Consider the following 15,585-nt stretch of genomic DNA (forward strand, 5'->3'; position numbering starts at 1 on the left):
GAGCCGGGCGGAACTGGTCCTCCCCGTTTTATGTCGGAGCCCAAGGCACTGCTAGAGGTTGCGCGGAATGGTTCCGGCTTACGTTTCGTGTCCTGGTACATTTATTAAAAAAGCTCTCTTTCGCTGTCAAAAGGTACCGGGTGAGGATAAATTACATTGTCTTCCTAGCTGTAGTCATTCTGGTTTGAAATAGGAAGGAAGGAAGGAGGAGGTAAAACGAGGCGAGGAGGTGAGGGGCGTACTCTCTAATGGGTCCCCCGCTTGACTTCCGGTAGCCGAAGTCTCTTAACTCCGAAACGTGGGTATACGCAAGGGGATTTTGTTGTTGTTGTTTCAGCAACAGCTGTGCTAGCTGAAGTGGTAAGTAACATCACTCAGTCTTTCATCCACCGAGATTCTTGCTAAGCTCTTTGTTTTGATTCTTGGGCTGCTTCAAGTGAGCATACCCGGCGGGGAGGGTGGTGTTGGAACAGACCCGTTTAGAAAAATAAATAGCGCATTATTGGTGAGTGCTATTGTTGTGCCCAAATTCCGAGACCCCTCAAAGACGACCACCAGAGTCCAGAGTCAAAGCCAAACAGCAAGGGTCGTTGATTACAGGTTCCAACCCGGACCTCCGCGCACTCGTTGCCAGTGATGCTTAGAGGTCCCGAGCTCGGGATCACAACACCTTTTATACACTATTTTTGGGGAGGCAGGGACTTAGCATACATCATAGTATCTTGTAAAAATCACCACATACTGCGGGAAAATCAAAAAGGAACTCTATAATATGACTGGCGCGCTACAGAGCGGGAAAAGGCTGGGAACAGATTATTGGTTAGGTCAAAGGGCTGTCATTCTTCAAACTGCTGAGTTGGCGCCGCCAGGGTATGTGTCACCTCAGGATTGACCAGGGTCTTCCCGTCAAGCCGCAGGGCGCCAGATGGTTGTTATCTCTCGGCCCAGAGCCAGGTGGGGGGTCCGGGAGCAGCCATTCTGTCAGGATCAATTCTGGGCGGGGGATGTGTGGTTCCAGAGTGTCCATAGAAAGTCTGCTGGTATTTTTCCATCTCCTCATGGGATAGCAAGCGAAGGTACAGAAGCAGAAATAGCGGTAATGGTTATAATTTAGGCATCTCACTATAGGAGAAGATAATTGGGCAGGTCCTAGAGTGAAGGCAGTTTTAAATAGAGTTATCAGGCCAGTGAGACCTGACTTTCGAGCAGAGACTTGGACGTGAGGGATGTAACTGTCCAGACGTCTGAGTTTAAGTGCTCCAAAGGGAGAACACTCGGTGTCTAGACCCCAAGGCGGAAATGTACCTGACTTGCAGGAGTTGCAGGGAGGCTTTTGAATAAGAGTAAGTGAGAGATTGAGGGGCTTGAGTCGGGAAGGTTCTCATCGTTTCCATAGTCAGATTTTTATTACTTGGGGATGCTATTCGAGACGTTTTCTTTTAAATATGCAGTAAAAATGAGCATGTGTGAGTTGAGAGGAAAATAAACATAGTTTTGTCTTTCAGGAATAGAGACACGTTTTCCAACTTCTCTTGGTAAGACTGAGAAATTCAGCAGTAGTACTTCCTGAAACCATCAAGAAGAAAAATGGTAAGCTTTGTACAAATTTTTTTTAAGATTTTATTTGTCAGAGAGAGAGCGAGCACAATAGGGGGAGAGGCAGGCAGAGCAGGCAGAGGGAGAAGCAGGTTCTCCCCGCTGAGCAAGGAGCTCAATGTGGGACTCAGTCCCAGGATGACAGGATCATGACCCGACACCAAGGCTGACGCTTAATCTACTGAGCCACCCAGACGTTCCCAGTTTTGTGCAATTCATAATGTCTTTCATTATAAATAATTTTTAGAAATTCAGTTAAGGGAAATAAAACTGTGTGGACTTTAATGGCAAGACATGAATGGTAAGACAGAAGCACACAGCAGATGACCGCTCTAAACAAAACCAGAAGCAAAATTACTTTTAAATTCTTCAGCATTTTCACTTAAAATGCACAGAATTTACTTTTTACAGAAAAAGACTGATTACAGCATATACATGGAAAGAGGGAGCTGCAGAGTATACCCAGGTGTGATAATTTTAACTGAATCCTTTTGTTCTGGATCTAAGGTAGCACCCAGAGCTTGCCATAGAAGACAGGCAATGAGAATAATGCTCTGTCTCCCTCCCACCCTACCCCCGGCTCACACACTCCTGCCCTCTATCAACCTGACCATACTTTCTGACTGCGAGAAACTATTGGGAGAAGAGAAATGAAAAAGGAAGCCTCAGAGTAACCCCCCACCCCACAATGTAGCAACCAAAGGGATGTGCAAGTTACTGGGACAGCAGATAAACAAAAAGCAAGCAAGGATAATATGGTTACCTCTGTACACTTAGGATCTAGAAACACAGAAGACTGTTGTCTTTAGTGAAGAAAGGAATTGTTTTTAACACTGTCACTTAGAATTAAAGTACATAAGGAAAATGGTGGAACCTGTTTTGAAAAGTCATTTTCTTACTATTTTTCAATATAAATGATGTTGGTGTGTTTCCATTTAAATCAGTATTACTGGGACGCCTGGGTGGCTCAGTTGGTTAAGCAGCTGCCTTCAGCTCAGGTCATGATCCCAGGGTTCTGGGATCGAGTCTCGCATCGGGCTCCTTGATCGGCATGGAGCCTGCTTCTCCCTCTGCCTCTGCCTGCCTCTCTGTCTGCCTGTGCTCACTCGCTCTCTCTCCCTCTGTCTGTCTGACAAATAAATAAATAAAATTTTTTTAAAAAAAAATAAATAAATAAATAAATAAATCAGTATTACTAACATGACCATTGTTTTCATTTTTATTGATGAAAAATTCACACTTAAGTATTTCCATTACAGTATTTACTATCAAATTTTAGGATAGATACCATTTTACATTAACATATTCATCTTCTGGAGTTTTTTTTTTTCTACTGTTGAAATAAGTTTTGAAGAAGTACAGCTTACTCTCAGCTATGAGGACACTTCATCTCTGAAATGTTGTTTTTTTGTGTTTTCATTCAGATTGTCATCTTTATCCTAGTTTGGGAAATAAATACAATGCATAAAGTCATGAAGAAATCTCATTTTTTATTTTTCTTGTTTTTAGTCAGTGACACTGCATACAGATGTAGGTGATATTAAAATAGAAGTTTTCTGTGAGAGGACACCCAAAACTTGTGAGGTGAGTACCATTATGTACCTGTAAGTTAATGAGTTAATGCAGCAGGATAACCATTTTGAAATTAACTTAAAAAACAATGAACACTTGTATATAAAACCAGTGTCAGGAAAAACTAGGCGGCATAATTTCTCACTTAATTTCTACTTACTTTTTTTTTCTTTTTTTTTAAAAGATTTTATTTAACAGAGAGAGAGATCACAAGTAGGCAGAGAGGCAGGCAGAAAGAGAGACGGAAGCAGGCTCCCCGCTGAGCAGACACACCCCCACCCCTACCCCCGCAATGCAGGGCTTGATCCCAGGACCCTGAGATAATGACCCGAGCTGCAGGCCACCCAGGTGCCCCAGTTTCTACTTACTTTTGATGTTAAAGGTGGAGCAAAGAAAAGATTGATAATTTTTCTTTAACTGTAGAGTGGTAGGTATCTTTTTCTGCTCATTTTATTAGGATATTAGGTAAGAGAACTGTTTCTTACATTATTTTAATTATTTAAATGACAAGGAAGGAAAAAGTTAGCTCTCTCTCTATATTCATTTAGCAATTATTTATGAAAGACTATCTTGCCAGGGTCAAGGAATACAGTAATGAACAAGAGATATCCCTTGCCCTTACAGAGCTAATACTCTGAGAAAATAAGCTGGGGGGCGGGAGAGTCATTCTAGAAAAAAAATGATTCCAGATCATGATAATGCGTTGTAGGAAACAAAGTACTGAAATGGAGACTAATGGAAAGGAATTATTTAAAAGAAGTTGAGGGCAGGCCTAGCCAGGAAAGTGATACTTAAACTTAGTGCAGAAGGTAATGAAGGCATTTTCATGGAAAGACATAAAAAGAATATTCCAGGTATAGAGATAGAAGTACAAAGGGCTTAGGTGGGTAAGCCGACCCCTTTCAGATGAATTTTCAGAATGATAGTGGGGTTAACATAGTAATAGAAAGAAATTATTAACACATGAGATGTAGAGGTAGGATTGTGTATTCTATTCCAAGAACAAAAGGAAGCCATTAAAGTGTTTTAGGCAGAAAAGTGAGATCCAAAGTAATTCCTAAAAACATAAATGCATTGTTAATGGTATTTTTAGTAAATAAAATAGTTTGCTCATTGCTTTAAATGTGTTTCTGTTACATCATTTCCCAATCATTATTTTTACTCTTTTCAGAATTTTTTGGCTCTTTGTGCCAGTAATTACTACAATGGCTGTATATTTCATAGAAATATCAAGGGTTTCATGGTTCAAACAGGAGATCCGACAGGTAAGTTTCTCCATCAATATCTAGAGAATTGGGTATATAGTATGAAGAAGAGAGTAGACAAAGAATAAAAAAATTTATAATGTAACATTGTATATAAACTATGCTCCAATTAAAAATATTTGGAGGGGGTTGTCTGGATGGCTCAAAGAGGTTAAGTATCTGACTCTTGATTTTGATCCAGGTTTTGATCTCAGGGTTGTAAGTTCAAGCCCCGCTGGACTTGGAGCCTACTTAGAGAATTATATAAAAACAAGCTTTTTTAATAAATAAAATTTATTTAATTTTTATAAAATAAAACCAAAGATATAAGCACATAGAGTTTTTATAACCTGGCTACCTTACCATAGCAAGAAATTTTTTAAGTAGAAGCTGCTGGCATCTAGCTTTACATTAAAGTAGGACAGGGGTGCTTGCATGGCTCAGTGGGGTGAGCACTGGACTCTTGGTCTCGGCTTGGGTCGTGATCTTGGGGGAGTGAGATGAAGACTTACATCAGACTCTGTGCTAGGTGCAGAGTCTGCTTCAGTTCTGTCTTCCTTTCCCGCTGCCCCTCCTGCTCGTTACACTCTCTCTCTTCAAAATAAATAAATAACATCTTAAAATATGAACACTATTGACAGTGAAAGGATTTCTTTCTTTGTAGAGATACTTTATTTTTCTGGTCTGTTGAAGTGAAATTTTGAGAAGAGGGGACATACATAATTTTATCTTTTTTTTTTATTTATTTTTGAGAGACTGCCTGCGCAAGCATGGGAGGGTGACAACGGGGGTGGGAGGGGAAGGCAGACTCCCCGCTGAGCAGGGAGCCCCATGTGGGACTCGATCCCAGGACTCTGGGATCATGACTAAAGCCGAAGGCAGATGCTTAACCAACTGAACAACCCAGCCACCCCAAATGTCATTTATAATTAAAGAATTATTGGGGTGCCTGGGTAGCTCAGTTGGTTAAGCATCTGCCTTTGGTTGGGATCATGATTTCAGAGTCCTAGGATCAAACCCCATGTTGGGCTCAGCAGGGAGCCTGCTTCACCCTCTCCCTCTGCCTCTTCCCCAGCTGTGCACTCTTTTTCTCTTTCACACAAATAAATAAAATCTTTAAAAATAAATAAACAGGAGCACCTGGATGGCTCATTCGTTAAGTGTCTGCCTTTGGCTCAGGTCATGATCCTAGAGTCCTGGGATGGAGCCCCACATAGGGCTCCCTGCTAAGTGGAAAGCCTGCTTCTCCCTCTCCCACTCCCTCTGCTTGTGTTCCCTCTCTCACTGTGTCGCTGTCAAATGAATAAATTAAAATCTTCTTAAATAAAATAAATAGTTATAAAATAGCCCATATGTTTTAGAAACTGAACCTTTTCAGGCACTTGGGTGGCTCAGTTGGTTAAGTGACTGCCTTCAACTCAGTTTATGATCCTGGAGTCCTGGAATTGAGTTCTGGCATAAGGCTCCCTGCTCAGTGGCCAGCCTGCTTCTGCCCTTCCTCCCTGCTCCCGCCCTCTCTATCTCTGCCTCTCTCTCTGTCCAATAAATAAAATCTTTAAAAAAAAAAAAAAAAAAAGGAAGAAAAGAAAATCAACCTTTTCAACTTTTTTTTTTTTTTTAAAGATTTTATTTATTTATTTGACAGAGAGAGAGATCACAAATAGGCAGAGAGACAGACAGAGAGAGAGATGAGGAGAAGCAGGCTCCCTGCTGAGCAGAGAGCCCAATGCGGGACTCGATCCCAGGCCCCCGGGATCATGACCTGAGCCGAAGGCAGAGGCTCAAGCCACTGAGCCACCCAGGCGCCCCATCAACCTTTTCAACTTTTAACTAGATACTTTGGTTTCTGTTTTTTCTTTTTTTTTTTTTTTTTTTAAAGATTTTATTTATTTTATTTGACAGACAGAGATTACAAGTAGGCAGAGAGGCAGGCAGAGAGAGAGGGGAGGAAGCAGGCTCACTGCTGAGCAAAGAGCCCGATGTGGGGCTCGATCCCAGGAACTGGGATCATGACCTGAGCCGAAGGCAGAGGCTTTAACCCACTGAGCCACCCAGGCGCCCCTCTGTTTTTTCTTTTTAAGTATTTTATTTATTTATTTGACAGAGATCACAAGTAGGCAGAGAGGCAGGCAGAGAGAGGAGGAAGCAAGCCTCCCTACTGAGCAGAGAGCCGATTCGGGGCTCAATCCCGGGCTCCATCCCAGGACCAGGATATTATGACCTGAGCTGAAGGCAGAGGCTGTAACCCACTTGGCCACCCAGGCGCACCGATACTTTGGTTTTTTTAATTAGATACTTATTTTGATTTGTCTTGTAATATAGGTACCGGAAGAGGAGGTAACAGTATCTGGGGCAAGAAATTTGAGGATGAATATAGTGAATATCTTAAGGTATATCTCTAGTGCTTCAAAATCTATTTTCTCATGCCTTGTTTACACTTGAAAACTTCTAGTACGTATGTTGTTAATGTCATTAGTATACAAACAAACTTTTTTTGTAGTTTTAGTATACTTGATAAATGTCAGGGAGAAAATGGCAAGAAAAATTTCTTGCCTTAAATATATTTTAGAATATATAAATGTATTTTGGAATCTCACAATCCCATGTATCTTAATATTAAGGGAGCTTATCTTCGGATCCAACCTGAAATGTTTAATCAGTAACGTATCAACAGGGCTAAATGTCTCACTAGGTTAAAGGGAAGGGCATAGCATGGTGAAATTAGAGATTTTTATTTTCCTTCCTGTTTTTGTTTTTCTTTTTTTTTCTTTTTTTAATTTATTTATTTATCCGAGAGAGCAAGCGAGCACACCGGCAGGCAGAATGGCGGCAGAGGGAGAAGCAGGCTCCCTGCCGAGCAAGGAGCCCGATGTGGAACTCGATCCCAGGACGCTGGGATCATGACCTGAGCCAAAGGCAGCTGCTTAACCAACTGAGCCACCCACGTGTCCTGTTTTTGTTTTTTTTTTTCACATTTTTCGTTCACATTTTCTTGATTTTTCAAACTTTCTAAAGAACATTTTCTTTTTAATTTCGTATAAAAAAGAAAAAAAATTATTTTTAAGTAATCTCTACATCCAGCGTGGGGCTCAAACTTACAACCCCAAAATCAAGAGTTGCATGCTCCATCAGCTGAGCTCGTCAGGTGCCCCACGGAACGTTTGTTGGTTTTGTTTTGTTTTTTTTAATAAACTAATGCATGCCTGTTTTTAAAAATTTTTTTTTAATTTAAATTTAAAAAATTAAAATAGCATGATACTATCTTAGCTCAAAAACAAGCAAAAGAAAAAAATATATTGTTTAGGCATATTTAAAGATAGTAGAATAATGGTTCTCCGAGAGGTTGAGGTGACAGATAAGGAGTATACAGGCATATGCAACAGTTGGGTAAGCTGGATTCTTAAATCTTAGAAATAGATTAATGAGTATTAAGTTCTAAGGGGTACATTACACTCTTGTGTATGTATCAAATGTAACATTTGGGAGTCACCTTTTAGGAAGACAATGAAGGATTAATATCTTTTTTTCACATTTTTAAAATTCAGTTGATTAACATACAACGTAGTACTGGTTTCAGAGGTACAGGCCTGTGATTCATCGGTCTTACATATAATACCCAGCGCTCATTACATCACATGCCCTCCCTGATGTCCATCAAAGCATTAGTATCTTGATGTAGCTGTATTTCTGTTGCTTGTCTCACTAGTGTTTCCTGATAAATAGCTAAGGAGAGAGTAATCATTATTTATTGGCAGCACCTCCTTATAATACAGTTCTGTCATGTGTTCCATCTTATCAGTAGAGTCCTTTTAATTCTTTAATAGTTACTTGTTTAACAAATACTATCATGAAATTAGAGCTGTAGGAAACCTTCCCTTGATCATTCAGTCCTGGGTCATGAACTGACTGCCCTTGGGTAGAAGACCCAAGATATATTCTCAATGGCCATTGGCTTAAAAAAAATGTTTAGCACTATCAGGCAAGAGATAACACCATTCCTTTTGCCAGACTCCATCACTCCCCAATGTGTACATTCTGTCCAATTAATTTATTACCTGCTGACTCATGCAGGCACTTGAGTTATGAATAAACCCCAGAACTAGTCCAACCACCCTCCCTTGTTTTACAGATACAGAAACTAGCCAGAGTCCAGTGTATATGTGAAGAGTTTATGGGGATTTTGGTTTTGTTGTCTGCCTGATCGTTCCATGCCAGCATGTTCCTTAATATAAATGTAAGGATTTCTATTATACCTTGGTATTGTGAAAAATGTTTGTGGCTGTACTCCTTCAAAGTGAAAATGAAACTAACTGGGGCATGTGATTTGATACATGACCAATTTACATACAAGTTTTAGAAATACAGATAATACAAAAAGTGAACATTGGCATTAGCCTTAATAGAAGCTGATTAAATGTTTTCTTGGTCCCTTAAAAAGTACAGGTCTTGTTTCAGTCCTATATTTGGAATATTTATATTAAAACACAGGTAAATATTTTGACCTATCTTTTACAGCACAATGTTAGAGGTGTTGTATCTATGGCTAATAATGGCCCAAACACCAATGGATCTCAGTTCTTCATCACCTATGGCAAGCAGCCACATTTGGACATGAAATACACAGTATTTGGAAAGTGAGTATTTTGGTGTCATCCTTCCGTACTTTCTCTGGGCTTTCCGATACCAAAGAAAATCTTATGACTGGTTTGTATTAGATCCATTTGTAGCGGTGCTGTGCGAGTACTTTGATGGTAGTATTCCTACCCATTGCTGTTGTCTTAAGGCATAAAAATGAATTTTTGTTTCTGAATTTTGACTCCTATCCATGACAGAATATCAGTATTTTTTATTGTCCACTGAACTAGGGAATTCAAAGAACTATGAGCATGGTCCTTTCAGGAAACTGTAATAGGTATTTGGATATTGTGTTTCAGTCTAAGGAAATTTTCATCCATTTATATTGTTTCTCTTTCAGGGTGATAGATGGTCTGGAGACTCTGGATGAACTGGAGAAGTTACCAGTAAATGAGAAGACCTATCGACCTCTTAACGATGTACACATTAAGGACATAACAATACATGCCAATCCATTTGCACAATAGCTATAATAGATCTGGAAAAATACTTGGCCGACTATTCAAGGAACATACGTATTGTGTTTACCCAGTTTTAATTATGTAGAAAGATTACATCATCTTCCTGCCTGTTTATAGCTAAGATCTTCTAGGAGTTGGTGGTACCATGAGGGCCCAAACAGCTTTCATTTCCATTATTACAGCATATTTTTTACTATAACTATTATCTAATGTATTTAAGTTCAATTTTTTAAAAAACTCTTCTACTTGTAATTTTTTGTTACACATAAACATTCATATATAAACAGCATTTTTGAGCACTCTGATTACATATGCTTGCCATATCTTGTCCACATCCTGGAAGTAGTCTTTTCCATTAATTATTCACTTTGTGCAGTTAGAGTAAGGGCAAGATAGAGATGACCTAGAAAAACCAACCAGTCCATTTTGCTATTTTCTCTAGTCTTTTTTTTTTTTAAAGATTTTATTTATTTATTTGACAGAGAGAAATCACAAGTAGATGGAGAGGCAGGCAGAGAGAGAGAGAGGGAAGCAGGTTCCCTGCTGAGCAGAGCGCCCGATGCGGGACTCGATCCCAGGACCCCAAGATCATGACCTGAGCCGAAGGCAGCAGCTTAACCCACTGAGCCACCCAGGCGCCCCTATTTTCTCTAGTCTTTAGATTTACAATAAAGGCTCAGAGAAGTCCTCAAGTACAGTTTGAGCACTCAATTTCCCAACTCATTTGCCCATGGAACATTTTTGAAACCTTATCATTTACAGTATTGCAGGATAGAATTCTACAGGTGATCCATTTGAAAAATGCATTTAGATGGTTAAGAGCACCAGTTGTAGAGTCCTGGACTGTGTTTGAATCACAGCTCTACCTCCTACTAGACAGGTTATCATCTCCCAAGTTTTCTCATCCCTGAAGACTCCTCCCCTCATAAGACTCATGAGGACTGAATCAAACAATGTGTGTAAAGCTTCTGGCATGTGATTCTGTAGTGAGTGTTCTGTAGTGAGTAAATGGAAGCTGCTCTCCTGACCTTTCCACCATAGGGCTCTCACCTAATCAGTCCTCATTTATCAAGCTGTACTATTGATCTCATCAAGAACTATATTCTTCAGGGTACTTGGGTGGCTCAGTGGTTAAGCATCTACCTTCAGCTCAGGTCATGATCCCAAAGTCCTGGGATCGAGCCCCCACATTGGGCTCCCTGCTCAGCAGGAAGCCTGCTTCTCCCTCTCCCACTCCCCCTGCTTGTATTCCCTCTGTGAAATAAAATCTTTAAAAAAAAAAAAAAGTATTCTTCAGTCTGCTTCAATCATCTCGATAGTATTCCTAAAACTGATGCCCAATGTTTCTTGGTTTGTATCATTTCTGCAGATGGCTGATCTAAATATTTTCTTTCTTTCTTTTTTTTTTTTTGTTTGATTATTTATTTATTTATTTGACAGACAGAGATCACAAGTAGGCAGAGAGGCAGGGAGAGAGAGAGAGAGGAGGAAGCAGCTCCCTGCAGAGCAGGACCCTGGGATCATGACCTGAGCTGAAGGCAGAGGCTTTTACCCACTGAGCCACCCAGGCACCCTAAATATTTTCTTTCTTAACTACAGTTTGGATGTTAGCTTGCAATATCCTCTTAATTACCATCTATACCTTTTACTAAACTAATGTGCCAGTTATATTAACATCCTCACTTTGGTTTTTCTTTTAAATGAGCTCTATGCCTAATATGGGGCTTGAACTCATAACTCTAAGATCAAGAATTGCAGACTCCACCTACTGAGCCAGCCAGGTACCCCTAAAGCCTTCACATTTTGATTCAGCCTTTTAATTTAATCATTTGAATCATTTAATCATTCTAGACTTTTTTTTAAGATTTTATTTATTTATTTGACAGAAATCACAAGTAGGCAGAGAGGTAGGCAGAGGTAGAAGGGGAGGCAGGCTCCCCACTGAGCAGAGAGCCCGATGTTGGGCTCGATCCCAGGACCCTGAGATCATGACCTGAGCCGAAGGCAGAGGCTTTAACCCACTGAGCCACCCTCACGCCTCCACATTTCTAGACTTTAATATTAAAGCCTCTTTTGGGCCAGAATTTGTTTTGACATATAACTGATACTTTCCTTTCCAACTGAATGGCACTAGATTTTTTTTGTCATTTCTCTTAAGAGGCGTTTTTTAAATTTTTTTTAAAGATTTTATTTATTTGTTTGAGACTGAGATCACAAGTAGGCAGAGAGGGAGGAGGCAGGCTCCCCGCTGAGCAGAGAGCCTGACGTGGGGATCAATCCCAGGACCCTGGGATCATGACCTGAGTCGAAGCCAGAGGCTTAACCCACTGAGCCACCTAGGCACCCCTCTCTTAAGAGGCTTTTACTGATTGTCAAGATGTTTTGGTACTGACTGGCACTCCTTCAATTTTTATTCTAAACTCTGCTTCTGTTTTTTTAAGTGCTAGTAAATGGTGGGTTTTGGGTTTTTTAGAGCTCATTCTTACAATGTCTGTTTAGTTATAGCTAGAAAGATAGGCAGAGGGATAGTCTGGCTGCCCACCTTGGGCCTATTAGGAGACATCTTGAGATCAAAATCCATAACATTATCTTCTGTCCATTCAGAAGTTGACTGAGTTGACTGGTTCACACAAATCACATGGGCAGTTGAGTGACTGATATTTTGTTCCATGTATTAACTGACAGTATGTATTACTAAGACTAAGACTAGAATATTGTTGATCAACCCAATTCTCTTTAAAAAGAAGAGTAATAAGGCTTCCCTTTTGGACTAGAGGTTAGCAAACTACTGCCCTCAGGCTGGCCACCTGTTTCTGCAAATAGTCTTCATGGATCTCAACCATTCCCATCTCAGGTGTTTTCTGACTGCTTTGTGCTACCGCAGCAGTACAGATTGGTTGTGACAGAGAATAAAAGGCCTATAAGCCTAAAATACTTATTATCTTGCCATTTAAGAAAATTTGCTAGGGGTACCTGGGTGGCTCAGTGGGTTAAAGCCTCTGTCTTCGGCTCAGGTCATGATCCCAGGGTCCTGGGATCAGGCCCTGCGCCAACCAGGCTCTCTGCTCAGTGGGGAGCCTGCTCCCTCTCTCTCTGTCTGCCTCTCTGCCTCCTTGATATCTCTTTCTCTCACTCTCTCTGTGTCAAATAAATAAATAAAATCATAAAAAAAAATAAAGAAAATTTGCTAATCTTTGATTTAGAATATCAGAAGTTGCCAGATAATCATTGTTTCATTGCAAAGGGAGCTTGATGAGCTTAAGGGATAATGCAATCAATAGATATCTTGATAGTTCCTTCACTACTCTAAAAATGTTCCTGTACCTATCCATTAGGATACCTAAATCCTGTTAGTTCTTGGTTTGGGGCTCTTTGAAAAGAGCTTTCTTTTTTTTCTTTTTTTTTTTTTTAATGTTTTATTTATTTATTTGACAGAGCGAGAAAGTACAAGCAGGGAGAGAAGCAGAGGGAGAGAGCGAGGCAGGCTCTCTGCCAAACAGGGAGCCCCTATGTGGAGCTCGACCCTAGGTCCCTGGGATCATGACCAGCGCTTAAGGCAGATGCTTAACCGACCAAGTCACCCACGCACCCCAGGAGAGCTCTTTCTGTAGGCCTTTGGTGAATTGAATAGTTACCATTTATACCTTGGTTAAACTTGGCAGTTTCCAAATCCATTTAGCAATATCTAAGCTATGTTGGGTATTTCTAAAGATATGTATTCTCATCTTTTTGTTCAAAAAATGAAAACTAGAGGTGCCTGGGTGACTCAGTCTGTTATGAGTCTGCCTTCAGCTCATCATGATCCCCAGAGTCCTGGGATCGGCTCCTGCAATAGGCTTCCTTCTCAGTGGATAGTCTGCTTGTGTTCTCTTGCTCTCTCTCTCCTGTGTCAAATAAATAAATAAAATCTTTCTTAAAAAAAGAAAGAAAAGAAAAGATTAAAACAAGTAATTTATTGAGTTTCTTCCAGACTTGTATGTGAAGGTGCATAGGACACTGCTTATTCCTTATACTCTAGGAAGCTAACAGATACACAAATAGATAAAATTTTAATATATAGGACTCAACTTTTAATCAGTTTAACAAACTGGATAGATTAGTTACTGTTTCACTAGTGAATTTAAATGAAAACAAATGGTTCTTTTCAATTCGGTTCATACCAACTATAAAGGTAGGGATGGGAACTCAAACTCTATTATATATTATGTAATAATATATAATAGACTAATAAACTTAATAAATATGGTTAATAATAAACTATATTAACTCTAAAGCAAATCTAGAATAAATGATAATATAAATTTTTAAAAGCAAATTACAATCAGGTGCACCTAACTGGCTCAGCTGGTGGAGGTTTGTGGTTTCCTGACTTCAGGTTTGTGGTTTCAAGCCCCAAATTGGGTGTAAAGACTATTTAAAATAAAATCATGGGTGTCTGGGTGGCTCAGTTGGTTAAGCGTCTGCCTTCACCTCAAATCAGGATCTTAGGATCCTGGGGTAGAGATCTGCAGAGCCCCACATTGGGCTAGCTCAGCAGAGCCTACTTCTCCCTCACTCTCAAGTTAATAAAAAAATAAAATAAAATAAAAAAATTTTTAAAAAGCAATATCTGAAATCCTTAAAAAGAAAAGTTATTTCATAAATTGTGTTAGGATAATCAGTAAATTATATGAAGAAAAGTAGCAAAAGAATTTTACCCCACATGCAATTTCTACCCAAAATTGCAGATGCCTTAAAAAAAAAAAAGGAAAAAACACCTCTGAAAAGGAAAGAATTTCAGTTTACAAACATGACAAAGATAAAGACAGAACAAGTTTAACTACATAAAAATCGAAAATTTGATTGCAATTAAAAAACTTCAAGAACTGGAGTGTCTGGGTGGCTGAATTGTTAGGTGTTTGTCTTTGCCTTTGGCTCAGGTCATGACCCCAAGATCCTGGGATTGAGCCCCTCCTTGGGATCCCTGCTCAGCAAGAAGCCTGCTTCTTATCTCACTCCCCCTTGCTTGTGTTCCCTCTCTCTCGGTGTCAAATACATACATAAAATCTTTAAAAAACAAAAACTTCAAGGACGAATGAGAGCTGTATATTCCAAAAAAGCAATGAGATATGAATGCGCAAGTAATGAAAAAAGGGAAGACGTTCAACTTCACTAATTAGGGAATAAAGTTGCAAGTTTCCTCCAAATTACCATTTTTAAATCTCTGCACTATGTTTGTTAGGATTGTGATAACGAAGTACCAGAAACTGGATAACTTAAAATTCTCTGTTAAACAGACTGGAAATTAAAAAAATCAAGGTGTGAGCAGGTTAACTCTAAGGTCTGGCTTTGGCTGACAGAAGACCATTTTCTATCTTCACACAATCAGTGAGTGTCTGTGTCCTAATCTCTTTAAAAAGAAAGATCAGTCAGACAGGATTAGGATCCACCCTACTGACCTCATTTTAACCTTAGGTAAGTCTGTAAAGGCCGCTTCTACAAATAACTCACCATCTTGGGGTGGGGGAGGGGCAGTTAAGACTTAAACATGAACTGGAGAGACAGTGCCACCCCAAACAACCAATAACATGCACTAAAGAACACAGAAAATAATCTCATAAATGAAAATACCAAGTTAGTAATTGTTTAGGTGTAAGGGTTTGCTAAATTCAAAACCATTTCGGAAACTAATTTTGGAAGTATATACCAGACTTTTTCCAAGTTCACCGTCTTTCACCCCTGTAATCTTACTGTGGGGATTTCCAAATTGCTCTGTAGTCCTTCACTGCAAATATTACCTGTAACAGAATACAGTTGATGCCCATCTCCTAGATTGTTAGACTTGAGAACGTATGTACAGTGCTTAGCACAGTAACTAGCTCTGTAACTATGAATGCCTATTATCTTTTCAAAGATGGGGATTCCCAAGTGCTAAATACAACCTGAATTTCACAAGTTATTGTGATGAATTTCTCCCTCTGTGAAATATTTATCTCCTATTTGGGGACCCTGACCCCAATATAAAGATTTAAGTATTAGTGGTTTTATAAGTATTAATGGTTTTAAAACCATAAAGAGAAGGGTCTTATGAAATGCAG

The 15,585-nt window shown here is 39.6% G+C and overlaps 1 protein-coding gene across 4 annotated transcripts; it reads left to right on the plus strand.

The window, feature by feature from the left end:
* Positions 1–3: 3 nt before the first annotated feature.
* PPIL3 (peptidylprolyl isomerase like 3) lies at positions 4–9,842 on the plus strand. Of its 4 annotated transcripts, none has more exons than XM_059168469.1 (7): positions 4–133; positions 1,506–1,590; positions 3,106–3,180; positions 4,340–4,433; positions 6,735–6,802; positions 8,928–9,046; positions 9,388–9,842. In XM_059168469.1, exons 2-7 carry the CDS (start codon positions 1,588–1,590, stop codon positions 9,512–9,514), a joined length of 486 nt encoding a protein of 161 aa, XP_059024452.1. In that variant the 5' UTR covers positions 4–133; positions 1,506–1,587; the 3' UTR covers positions 9,515–9,842. The 4 variants fall into 4 exon arrangements, with proteins under 4 accessions (XP_059024452.1, XP_059024453.1, XP_059024451.1 ...); XM_059168470.1 differs by having other exon boundaries at positions 18–140; XM_059168468.1 differs by lacking the exon at positions 4–133 and adding an exon at positions 208–360.
* The last annotated feature ends 5,743 nt before the right edge of the window (positions 9,843–15,585 follow it).

Source organism: Mustela lutreola, chromosome 3 (assembly GCF_030435805.1).
Source record: "Mustela lutreola isolate mMusLut2 chromosome 3, mMusLut2.pri, whole genome shotgun sequence".
Taxonomy (NCBI): domain Eukaryota; kingdom Metazoa; phylum Chordata; class Mammalia; order Carnivora; family Mustelidae; genus Mustela; species Mustela lutreola.